Source organism: Acanthopagrus latus, chromosome 8, assembly GCF_904848185.1.
Source record: "Acanthopagrus latus isolate v.2019 chromosome 8, fAcaLat1.1, whole genome shotgun sequence".
In the NCBI taxonomy this organism is placed as follows: domain Eukaryota; kingdom Metazoa; phylum Chordata; class Actinopteri; order Spariformes; family Sparidae; genus Acanthopagrus; species Acanthopagrus latus.
This window is the reverse complement of record NC_051046.1, coordinates 906,976-919,523: the sequence shown is the minus strand read 5'-3', so window position 1 is coordinate 919,523 and position 12,548 is coordinate 906,976. Positions and strand designations below refer to the sequence as shown.

The following is a 12,548-nucleotide window of genomic DNA, read 5'->3' as shown; positions in this document are numbered from 1 at the left end:
GCGGGAAATGATTCTAATCAGGTCAGAGGTGGGAGTGATTTAGTGAGCGGTGCTGTTGTCAGGCAGCTCGCAGCCAAACGCCGTCTGTGTCACTTCCTCCAGCAGGCGGGCAGACGGCTCTATTGGCTCGGCATCACTGCAGCCATGTTGGCCACAGCCAGATAACCCCTCCCACCTCTGAGGTCAGAGGTCATTACCCCGACAGTCTGTGAAATATTGGCTGACATGTCACGTTTGTGTTGGAGCAGAAGCAGCAGGCTGGACGGGTGTCATCTGCCCGCAGTACAAACCAAACTCCCTTCACAAACCTGCAGATTTGAAGTTGTTGGGTTACAGAACACTTGTAGCACTCAGGAGAGTTCTTTAAATCCTCAGCTACACGTCTCAAATTCAGCATGCAGCGCTCGTTTGACTTACTTCCACTCATAAAGCATTTAATCAGCTTTATTCATATTCAGTGTTTGTGATGTGATCAAAAGCTCCAGAGCTGCTGTTATTGTTATTATTGTTATTGTTATGTAACATGTTATTATATAAATGGAGCTCATGGTGAGATTGTTTTGTCAACAACTCGTCAAAATACTAAGTAAGCAAATAATAAGTTAAGATTTCACTAAAAGAAACTGTAATGTTGTGGATAACATATGTGTTTAATTTAACACTCTGCAGTTTAATATTTCTTCCAGGAAGCATTAAATTCTGGATTTTTTTGAATGGAGCTTGGTGTGCGAGGTTCTTCTTACATAAGACGACACGTATCAGGGACCAGCCTGATCATCGTCCAGCGTACGTTCTGTCTGAAGGAACTGTTTTTATTTTCTTTAGTTATATAAAAGTTTTTTATGCATCAGATTGATCCGAGCGTCCCTGAGGCAGCGCTGCTTCTTCGTTACAGACTAAATAAAACCATCACGCTCGTCTCTGGTTACTATGAAGAGCAGCTGAAGCTGGCTGCAGGACTCGGCCAGGTCTTCTTTCTATTATGGTTTGTTTTGTGCCACACGAGAGCAAGATTCAACACGTCACAGGACTGTTTTTGAGTCCATTTAAAGACAAATTCTGCCGGGACACATCTGGAACTGGGACATCTAAGAGGTGCAAATCATATCGGCAGCAGGAGGAGCTCCTGTGTTGAATCTTGAGTAAGGCAGGTGGTGCTGATGCTGTTACCAACCACAGACTGACAGGCAACAACATCATGACTGATGTGTTGCTGCACAAGTTTAATGATCAGCCTAAAAGCCACAACGTGCTGTAAAAACCATTTGAGCCTCTGAGTTCCGGGTGAAATACCCATCACCTCGCCTGAGCTGCAGGCCGAAGCTCGAGGGAAACATCCACAACCTCGCGGCCATCGCACCAACCTCCACATAAATTCAATCAAGTAGCCGCAGGGATCATAACGCTCCAGCTTCAATGTATGGAAATACAATTTAATCAGAGTGAAACAGGAAAACGTTTCTGACCTCATCCGCCGGGACGAAAAGTGTTCTGACTTGTAAATGTGCTCAGTGATGCTGTCAGCAGCATCAGGACGACAGTCGCTGCGTCTGCTCGACTAAACGCTGTCGTCCAGGTGACTTATGTCAGCGTCCTACAGGTGTGATGCTAACAGCTCTGAGAGGGAGATCTCCAATCACTGTGGTGATCTGACCAGCAGCAGCTCATTTTCAAACTGTAAACACATTCAAATGATCTCATTTAAGTACAAAATGAAGCCTGTCCCGACGTTACAGATGTTTCGTGCACAGCATCATCTGGAAAAATACTCGGCAGGTGATTATACGATGCATCGATCTGTCACAGGCTAACTTCAACCAGTCAGAACAAACTCTGAAGTCGGCTGAGAGGAGAGTGAAGCCTTCAGTGTCGCTCTTTGTTCTGCTTTCTCTGAAATAAACTGAATATTTGAGAGTTTTTATCGCCTGCTGCTGCTCGGTGTTGGGCCTGACGTGACACCTGTGGTAGATAACGGCTGGGCTGTTAACCTCGTGCACAGTACTAATTTAGACCCATACTAACGCTTCTTTTCTGGTGGCGACCTCTAATGGAAGTAGAAATTATAGCGGCAGGAGATGGAGGAGGCGGGAGGTTGGGTCAAACACATCCAGAACTTTCACCCGGGAGACGGCTGCTTCCTGCTCCTCAGAGGAGGAACATCCACTGTCCTCCAGCACAAACCACCAGGACAACTTCACACTTCAGCCACATCTGAGAATAATTATTGGAACCGGACTGAAAGCTTGAGAACAAGAGAGACGAGCTGAGTTTGCTATAGTCCAACACTTTCTTTTGTTTTCTGTTCAGAACTCACTGTTGATTGTGGCCTCAGGAGAATGTCTCCAGAGACTGTTCTAAATAAAATATTCACTGATCTGAACAACCGCTCTGACAGGAACATTCGTGGCTCAGCAGTTTTTCTCCATCTGCTTTCAACCTCAAACACAAAACATCTTCTGAGCTACAAGTGACTCTCACTCCACCAGTATCGATGACAGAGGCTGCTCGAATCAGAGTTACTGGAAAGTCTTGTAGAGGGTTTGAGGAGTCGTGTAAATGTCTTATAGAGGCTCATAAAGGTTAGAAATGCTCTGCTTCAAAGATCCCGGAAATAAAACACATGCACAGAAGGAAACTCATGTTTCAGGAACGCTCAGCGTCACAGAGTTGGTGAGTGAAACTGAAGCTCCTGAAGGGTCAAAGGAAGAGATTCAATCCAGAAACTGGATGAAGGAAATGAATATTTGCTTTGATGTTTTGGTACAAAAATGGAGCAGGAAGAAAGAAACAAGGAACCGTCCTGTAAATCAAAAGGTTAAAGGTGCAATACGTAAGAACTGTCCACCTGTTGCATTCATACTGGCATCAAATACAACCAGAGGAAGCTGTTAGCTTGTTAGCTCAGTTAGCTGTGCAGCCAGCTGGACTACCAAAATAAATGTGAACATTTGAATCCTTGCGGTCGTGCACCTGACCATCCTCTACACTGTGATCAATGTGTTGCCACGGTAACACATGGTCTCCAATAAGGAGCTCCACTTTAAAGGCTTCAAACTCTCCATCAGCAACACCTGTTACCTGCCTCTCTGTCTCTGTCTCTCTCTCTGTCTCTCTCTCTCTGTCTCTCTCTCTCTCTCTCTCTGTCTCTGTCTCTCTGTCTCTCTGTCTCTCTCTCTCTCTGTGTCTCTCTCTCTCTCTCTCTCTCTCTCTGTCTCTCTCTCTCTCTCTCTGTCTCTCTGTCTCTCTCTCTCTGTGTCTCTCTCTCTCTCTCTCTCTCTCTCTCTCTCTGTCTCTCTCTCTCTGTCTCTCTCTCTCTCTCTCTCTGTCTCTCTCTCTCTCTCTCTCTCTCTCTGTCTCTCTCTCTGTCTCTCTCTCTCTCTCTGTCTGTCTCTCTCTCTGTCTCTCTCTCTGTCTCTCTCTCTCTCTCTCTCTCTCTCTCTCTCTCTCTCTCTCTCTCTCTCTCTCTCTCTCTCTCTCTCTCTCAGTGTTGTGTGTTGCTCGCTCGCTCGCCGGCTCACCTGGCAGGAGGCTGCAGGTCGACAGCAGCAGAAGAAGCAGGTGCTGATAATCCATGAGTGTGTTTGAGAAACAGACGGTGAGAGTGTGTGTGTGTGTGTGTTGGTGGGTTGACTCTTAACTCTGCAGCTCTGATGAAGGAGAGAGGAGGACGAGGACGAGGAGGAGGAGGAGCACAGTAAACACACCTCCTCCTGTGCACACACACACACACACACACACACACACACACACACACACACACACTCACAGAGATCTCTGCTTTTTAAAGAGCCGTTAACTTCACCTTCTCCTTTCAGAACAGGAGCTTTAATGTCCCGATCGGTGCACAAACAGGAAATGCCTGCGACCAGATGTTAACAAGTCCAATAATCCTGCAGAGAAAGTCACGGAGGATCTCTGCAGGAAGCATCCACACAAATACAGGGAACTGTGATTATACCGCAGCTTGGAAACAAACAAAGTGCTTTACAGTCAAAACAAACAATGAAATCAAAGTCAGATATAAAAGCAGATAAAATCATTGAGATGATGACAACAACACACGCTGTTCGTATGAACACCGGCAGACTTTTCTGGTTGTTTCTCCTGCTGACGCCAGAAGAAAGTGGAGATAGAAACAGTTTCTGCAGATCCGACAGGTTCGACCTGATGTCAGTTCAGTGTCAGGTGAAGCGAGAAGCGTTGTTCACTCAAAGTAAAGACAACATATTAAATCATTCTGGTGCAGGTCGTCACTGACAGATAGGAATTATGCTGATGACACACAACTTCATATATCTGCTTCTGTAGACATCATCTCTGCTTGCCGTTCACCCGTCTCACTGACATGATCAACTTGTAGGTTCAGATGCAGAAAGAGCGAGACGTGTGATCACATTTGCCAGCTTGTCCAAACAAACTGAGATACATGTCATTAATCCATTTAATCAGCCATTTTAACAAAGTCTCAACAACTTATTTTTATAATTGTATGAATTTTGAAATGGGTTTGTCTGCTTGATTTTCTAGTATCTATCACAGTTGCTGCTTGTTTTAACTTGTTATTGCAAAGTTACAAGTTATCAAACAAATGGAGTTCAAGTAAAACACATCATGATCAATGTGACAGAGGAGCTGCTGAGAGTGTGTGAACAGAAAGACTAAACCAGTGGACGAGTCCCAACACTTATTGTTACTGTTCCCACAGTGAGTACCACACACACACACACACACACACACACACACACACACACACACACACACACACACACACGTTCCCTCCCTGTCAATAAAAAGATGGCAGCAGGCTGCTGGAAATAACAAGTGGAAACTCCGAGTCAAAGCAGCAAAGTTAAAGTGAAACAGACGGTAAAACAGCCGTTAAGCGAGCCTGAGGGTCGGTCAGTGAACACAACACGCTCCAACATACGTCGTGTACGTACAGACCGACTGCTGGACCGACAGGTGGAGGCCGACCAACTTCACCTCTCACAGGACGGTTAAAACAGTCGACGATCTCAGTTGAGTTTGACGCCTGTTTCCTCTTCCTGTGTGACGTCCAGACGCTCCAACACATGTCGGCCATTAGACGCCATGTTTGATGTCTGCTGCGCTCTGTATCTGCTCTGTGCACCACCTGTTCACCTTTGAGGAAATATCCCAAAGACATGTATACTGCTGATACGCTCCTATCTTTGTATTAATATCTTTGCTTCACCGTCTACATGGGAGGAGAACTTGTTACCATGTAGCCAATCAAATGGCTTCATTTTACAGACACAGTCACAGAACGAATCACTTTCTCAGTTAAAGTGAAACTCTCGGCAAAATGTAACCTAGGCTTTTTTTGTGAATGTATACGAGTCAAACCTTTGTGTAAAAGCATAATTATGATGAAAGAGCCACTTTTAAGATTTACTGTATTTTTGTTTTCAGGTCAAACTCATTTTCAATGGGAGTGCTACGGGCACTTTTACAACAGCATCATAATCTCTATGTTTAAAACAGTAAGAAGTCTCGACACAACATGAAACTTTGCCTGTAGCATCACCAGGGTCTCTACACATGAACACCAGCACTGACAACACTGTTTGTGTACACAGAGTCACTAAAAAGAAAGTTTTTGAACATCTCATGTTAGCAGCAGCTTGTTCCACTCGCCACCGTCATGGCAGCCGAGAAAAAAAAGAAAAAAAAAAACGAAAATATGGCCAGAGTTTCACTTTGGGAGATTTGTACTGACTTTCTCCACTTTTAACCCAGAACTAAGTGACCCATCATGTTCTGACCCGTTCTCACTCAGTCTGGTCTGTTTCTACATGTAACCATCTGACACTGCACGAGCAATAATAACAGTCCACATGTCTGAGGTCACTAATTGTGACGCTGAGCAGGTAAAATGTAAGAAATCCATATATTCACTTATCAAATCCACTCTCATATATGTGGCACTGAGTGAATAGGTGGAACTGTTCCTCAGTCCAAGATGAATAATTCAGAGTGAATGTGAGTGAAGACCTCTGTGTGTCCTCAGCTGGTGTTTCACTTCCAAATGCTGCAAACTGACCTGATTGGACAGATTTCAGTGAGAGGAGCCAGTCATGACCAGGTTAGTCTGGAATTAGTCTGATGGCGTCTGGTTAGAAGGAGCTTTTTAATTTAACCATTCAAAAATTGAAGTATTTGAACAAAATGTGAAACATTCCTGATTTTTGATGAAAAGCCAAAGTAAAAAGATGGAAATCCCTGTCATCTGTGATCATCATCAGATCACGGAGACAAGAACAACCAAACAAGAAGACGACAGACAAACTGAATGACGACAGCACGAAAACAGAAACAGACAGAAAACCATCACAGCCAAGAGAATAAACTGCTCTGAGATCATCCGACCACAAAACAAATAACTGCACTGCAGACTGAAAATACGTCTGGACAGAGACGCTTCATTTCCTGACACTGAACAAGCTCTGAATATTGGAAAAATAACACTTTGGACTCATGAGTTCATCACAGGCGACACAAACAGAGAGAGCGCAGCATCCGTCTGTCTCAGAGTTTAAACTTTGCTGGGACTGTTTGTCGTTACAACAGTGAAGAAACAGATGTGAAGAGAAACAAATGATCAGATCTGACCAGCAGTCAGATCGTCTGTCAGCATGTTTCAGTAGCAGCTCACTTTCTTTCTTTACTCCAGCAGCAGAACAACATTATCTTTCTCTATTAACGCTCTTCTTAAAGATGAAATCTTGTCTGTAGCTGCTCAGCGTCGGCATGCAGCCCTCCGACTGCTCGTCCAGGGTGTCGAGAACTAAACAGTTTGAGTCTCCAGGCTTCTGAGACTTGGATTACACCAGAGGAGCTGTTTAACACATTTAATGCTGCAACTCTGTTTTACTGTGAAGCTCCAGAACTGTTCTGTGGACTTTGACACTTCACCTGACTTTATATCATCAGGAGGTGAACTGTTCCTTTAAACAGTCTGTGGGGAAATGATGTGATAATAAAATTAAAATACAGAAATGTAAACTTGTATTTAATGGATCTTTAAATGTGTTTGGATGGAGACTGTCAGACTGCAGTGATCATCCCACTGATGCTGTGATCTTCAGTCCCTGGACTTTTCCTTCCTCTTATCACCTGATCTCCACACACACCTGCACACCTGCTCCTGCTGCCTCCATCAGCTTCCAGCCAGCACACACACCGATCAGCTGAGACATTACCAGGGCAGGTTAACAAGTTGTTGTAATGTTCTGCAGGGAAACCTTCAGCTCCTGGCATTCATATGGATCCCACACCGACCCAATCACTGCCACAGACCCGATATGTTCCCTGACGACACCGACCCGAACTGACCAGGCGGCCCAACAGCACAGACCTGTCTCCAGCACAACATCCTGGATCCAGCTGTTGTGTTCTGAGGCCTGCAGCCGAGCGAGGAGAGGTGGATTCGGTTTGTAACATCGATGCTCGGTGCTCTCACACAGTCACAGCTGGTGGATGTTTCCTGGATGTCCATCATCACCATCACCATCATCATCATCATCACAGGTCCAAAAGGAGCACCGTGTGGTTTTGTACATTAATAACTGCATATATGTTGAACAGTTTGTGTAGTATGGAGGACTTTACACACTGTCATTATGTACGGTCACCCTGCTTTATGTAATATCAGATTATTGACCGTGTACGTTGGATCAAACATCGCCGGGACGTCCCAGAACAAGTCTGATCCGTCACTGTGGATGTGACGTGGCTCTGACACAGAACCTCAGGGGTCCAGTGTTTGTGGTCTTGCAGGGTGCATCGTCATGGGGTGTACTTTATAATATCGTCCTATTACAGTTTGATGTTCTCTGTTTGGGACGCAGATTGTTGCAGGCGTTAGCTGGCGTGTTGTTCCTGCAGTGGTTTGTTGTGTAAAACCCAGCAGTAATAAAGCTGGTCTGAGTGCTGCTCCTCTCATCTTAATAAAGTGAAACGTTGTAAAACAGGGAAGGACGGCTGCTCTCCAGTAAACCAGCAACACTGTTGTCTGCTCAGCTTCATTATGTTTCAGACAACACGTGTGACAGATGAACACATATGGACTGAATGTGTATGTCTGTATGTCTGCTGCAGCTCTGTGTCTTCAGCTTTGAGCGGCAGAGCGTGGCTGTTGTTAGCAGTGGTTGGTGCCGTGGAGCTGCTCTGGTTTACCGTCACAGACGCTGGCTAACTGTTCCCAGATGGCCCGGTCTCCTGGCCCGAGGAGGCTTCCAGCCGGGCTCGGCATCAGGACAGACTGACAGCGTTAAAGGGCTTTTCCACTGCACATGTATTTACTCCTCATACTTTACCTCTCTGATCCCGGCAGCACAGAGCCAATCCAGATGATCACTGAATTATGAATTAAATGAACTCGCTCCTCTTCCATACATGTGTGTGGGATGTGATGTGGGATGAAACTGACCGGCTGGACATTTACTGATTTATCTTGAAATTTGCTTCCTGAGCTGAGATGTAACATGTTGTGAGCGGAACAGTTTACAGGACTGTGTTTCGTGTCTCTGCAGTTTCTTTGGCTTTTCTTGTTTAATGAGTTTCTGGTCACAGAAACTAGATCAGCAGTCATGAAAACAAAGAGAGTTTGATTATTTAATGAAGTTAATGATGATCTTTCCCTGCTCATTAACATTTCTTAACATAACTACAGACTGCTCCTTTAAATAAAGCAGCGATCACTTCTGTCTCCTGGTCTAAACTTTAACCACCAGAGACAAAGAGCAGAGACGTGGATTTGCTGCCACCTGGTGGATGAAACAGCAGAGTGGATGAGAGCTGCTGCATGTTCATGATGACTCTTTCACAGGATGATCAGACTCACAGCAACAGTGGGAATAAAATGGCTCCAGAAATGAGGATGTGCAGGAGGTTCGATTCAAAGTCAATAATCCAGAAGCTTTTAATTAGATTTAAATCAGGATAACTCACAAAGAACGAGACAACAAAGAACACCAACAGACCCGAAACAAGACAAGACGTGAGGCATTAAAGGTCCAGTGTGTCGGATCTTCTGTCAGATGTGTGAGATGATAATCATAATCATGTTTTCATTAGTGTTTCATCACCTGAAACTACGACTGTCTGCATCACCATGTTTCTGCGAACGCTGATTCCACAGAGAGACTTTCAGGATCAACAGCCACCGAGGGAAGGGTGAGACGAGGGGTGTTCAGTTGGTTCTAATCTGACCACCATTTGATGTCACTAAACCTGATACACTTATTTGTGAATTCTTAAAGTTTAATTCAGTCGTTACTTTGACACTAAAGAAAACTTAAAACATGATGTTTCTCAGGCAAGTTCTGCAGCTTTTTGTAAGGATTTCTGTTGATGGAGTCATCCTCTGATCTTGTTGATTTAAAACAGAGAGACAACCAAAGAAACATCAGATGTCTCCATGTGGCTCGTCAGCTGAGCTTAAATGTGTTTTTGAACCACACGGGAAAAACTAAGATCAAATTCAGGATAATTTTTGACTGAAGCAGCAGCCGAGGCCAGTTTGAGTCAGTGTGTTTGTTGGTGCTTCAGGTTTCTCTGTCGGTCCGGTCGGTGTCGGTGTTGCTGCAGCTCGTCGACCTCTCGCTGCCCTCCACGGCTGCAAACTTCACCTTCCTGTGCGACTTCTGCAGAGACAAACATGCAACACTGACCGTATGTCCTCTGCTTCAGGGTTTGTCCTGAGTTAACAACCACGGCTGCCACGCGACAGTCAGGCTGCGAATCACTGCATGTTGTTAATCTGCTGAGTCGCTCATCTCACCTAAATTTTCATAAGTTGTTCTCGCTGTTCAAGCTTCAAGATTGATTGATACATACTTTATTTTATGTGTAAAGACACAAAGAACAGCAAAGATTTTGTATGATTTTTTGTGGATTTTAGCAGCATCTTGCAAATTAAAAGTTGTGAGGAAATTATAATATCGTCACATAATTCACTGTTTTGGACGAACCTGTTTCTGTGCGAGCCCTCGGGGGTATCGGGAAATATCGTCCCTCCGACGCTCCGCCCTCTCCCAGTCATCCAACCACAGCTGCCGGCGGTACTCTGACTGGCGAGACGTGATTCGCTGGTAGATGGCCTGATTCTGACGGCTGACCAGCAGAAGCTCCTCCCTCCGTTTGTCGGCGTTCAGACTGAAGAGGAAAACAGAAGAAGACGAGTGAAGGACGGACAAGATACATGGAAACATGTATATGAAAAACACCACAGGCAGCAAGAAGCTTCACTCATCGGTATCTTTATTTTATTCTTTTGTTATGAAAGTTACGAGGGGTCAGTTTCCTGTCTTCAGGTGTTTACTCACTACATGTGCCACTGTACAGGCTTAAATGCTTTTTACCACTGATTAATTGTTTATAGTCAATAACAACCAGACAACATTTTACATTTTTGCTTGAAAATCGACTGAAACGATAAACTGATCATCAAATTTGTTGGCAACTAATTTTTTTTTTTCAATCTATCTAATCACGTAATCATTGTTGTTGTTGCAGCTCTGAGCCCGATTGACCTACACTGAATACTGCGCCTGAACGCATCCTGTGTGGACAGACTGCTGCTCTGGAGCTGGTGGAGACCAAACACTGAGCTAAAAGAGACACAATCACAACTCTACGCGGACGACCATGTCGCTCTGTAGCTGCTGGATGTGTCTGAATCTATGGCAGGTGGACTGAGAGCGTGCCGACTCAGCACTCTGAGAGTTTATTAGTAATTTGCTCATTAATCACTCGTCACTCGTTTGGAGTGTCACTGTTTCGCTCCAGGCTGCAGCAGCTCTGAGAAGCTTTACGGCTGCTGTCAGGTCTAAAGATTTTACAGCGGTGTGTGTGTGAGAGCAGATAAATACCTGAGACTGTCGCTGCGTCACACATCCACACAGATCAATAATTCAACAGTGTAACAGAGCAGGACCGGTCACATCAATTATTGAAATGTCCAACAAGGTGCACTGGCATCATCATAGTGACAAATAAACGTAAATGTATCTGGTCAGTTTTAAGGTTATACTGTACCTATTTCTAGTCTAATAGTATATAGGAATAGGAAATAGCAGTTATGATAAGAAATATCATAACAGTTCTGACCTTCTGTCAGCTGGTGTGATAAACTCTACACATGCATTGTTCAAGTTATCTAATATTTTGATTATTTTGATGTTAGTTAAGTTATTTTTGGACAAACTCAGTCTGTGTTTGTGTTTGTTTCTTTCATCGTAAACTATATGACACATCTGGACAGAGCATAAAACAGAGCATGAAAGACATGAAGTGACAGGACAAGACATATGAAGACATAACATGATGTAACAGGATGACAGACATGATTTGATGTAGCAGGACAGACAGGACAGACATGATGTGCTGTAGCAGGACAGACAGGACAGACATGATGGGATGTAGCAGGACAGACAGGACAGACATGATGTGATGTAGCAGGACAGACAGGACAGACATGATGTGATGTAGCAGGACAGACAGGACAGACATGATGTGATGTAGCAGGACAGACATGCCATCACAACATATCACAAGTCAAAATGTGACTTAAAAGACATGATACAGGAGGCTGTGACATAGAGAGAGACGACATCACATGGTGTGTCAGGAATGATAAGAAGAATGTGTCATGTGGTCCGTACCTCCTCAGGTGGTACTGGTTCCGATGGTCCACCAGGCCTTTAGAGCAAACAATGTCGGCCAGTTTGGAGGCCAGGAGGCGGTTGTCTCTGTCGATGATCGACAGCCGTTCATCCTGCAGCTGAGTCACAGAAACCAAAACACACTGAGACATTTTACACTTTGCAGTGACTCAGCTGATCCCTCCTTCTGATCGAATCGCAGGAATGATTGACAGTTAAAGGGTGAAGTTCTGAAAGGCTTCATCACGACTGACTGACAGCTGACTCACACTGATGAGTCTGATGAAGCTGATATGACCAGGAGGCAGTTTCCTCTCCAGCTGTCACTTTATCAACTCGACAGTGTGTGTGTGTGTGTGTGTGTGTGTGTGTGTGTGTGTGTGTGTGTGTGTGTGTGTGTGTGACTGACCTGTAGTTTTTTAAGTTTGAGCTGGACGTGAGCTGGTGTCCTTGTTCCCTTGTTGTCCACTACAGGCAGGGTGGAGCTTACCTGCACAGGTAAACACAGGTGAGGAGAATGTGAAGGTTAGGGTTAGTGACACGTCTTTTTGTTTTTATTGATTAGATTTTTTCTGATTTTCATCTTTTTTAGTACCTTTTCTGAGGCCATACAACCTATCGTACCAAAATACTCATGCTTACCCCGCCACAAACAATAAAAACGACCTTATAGAAAACTAAACGTTGTCGCTAAAGTTGAAAGGCTTTGATGAAAAGATTCAGACCACAGAAAGCTTCCAAAACACGATGTGTTATGAAAATGTAAGGAAACAAGAGAATGAGTCAATATAACGTTTTTTAAGTTATGTTTAATTGAAACACATTGTTACCTGAACAAAATGACAGATTTCACTGGTTTGA

The 12,548-nt window shown here is 44.4% G+C and overlaps 2 protein-coding genes across 2 annotated transcripts in view; both read right to left on the bottom strand.

Moving 5' to 3' along the window:
- Positions 1 to 194, bottom strand: part of itga11b (integrin, alpha 11b) — an 8,925-nt gene extending 8,731 nt beyond the window's left edge. Inside the window, exon 1 of the mRNA XM_037106615.1 lies at positions 176 to 194. Coding sequence (XP_036962510.1) covers positions 176 to 194 — 19 coding nt within the window. The remainder of the gene's footprint in view (positions 1 to 175) is intronic.
- An 8,749-nt stretch (positions 195 to 8,943) lies between these two features.
- The window catches only part of si:ch211-284k5.2 (uncharacterized protein CFAP97D2), a 5,247-nt gene continuing 1,642 nt past the window's right edge, over positions 8,944 to 12,548 (bottom strand). Inside the window, exons 3-6 of the mRNA XM_037107388.1 lie at positions 12,097 to 12,177; positions 11,688 to 11,806; positions 9,996 to 10,179; positions 8,944 to 9,668 (exon numbers count right to left, since the gene is read on the bottom strand). Coding sequence (XP_036963283.1) covers positions 9,570 to 9,668; positions 9,996 to 10,179; positions 11,688 to 11,806; positions 12,097 to 12,177 — 483 coding nt within the window. The 3' untranslated portion in view covers positions 8,944 to 9,569. The remainder of the gene's footprint in view (positions 9,669 to 9,995; positions 10,180 to 11,687; positions 11,807 to 12,096; positions 12,178 to 12,548) is intronic.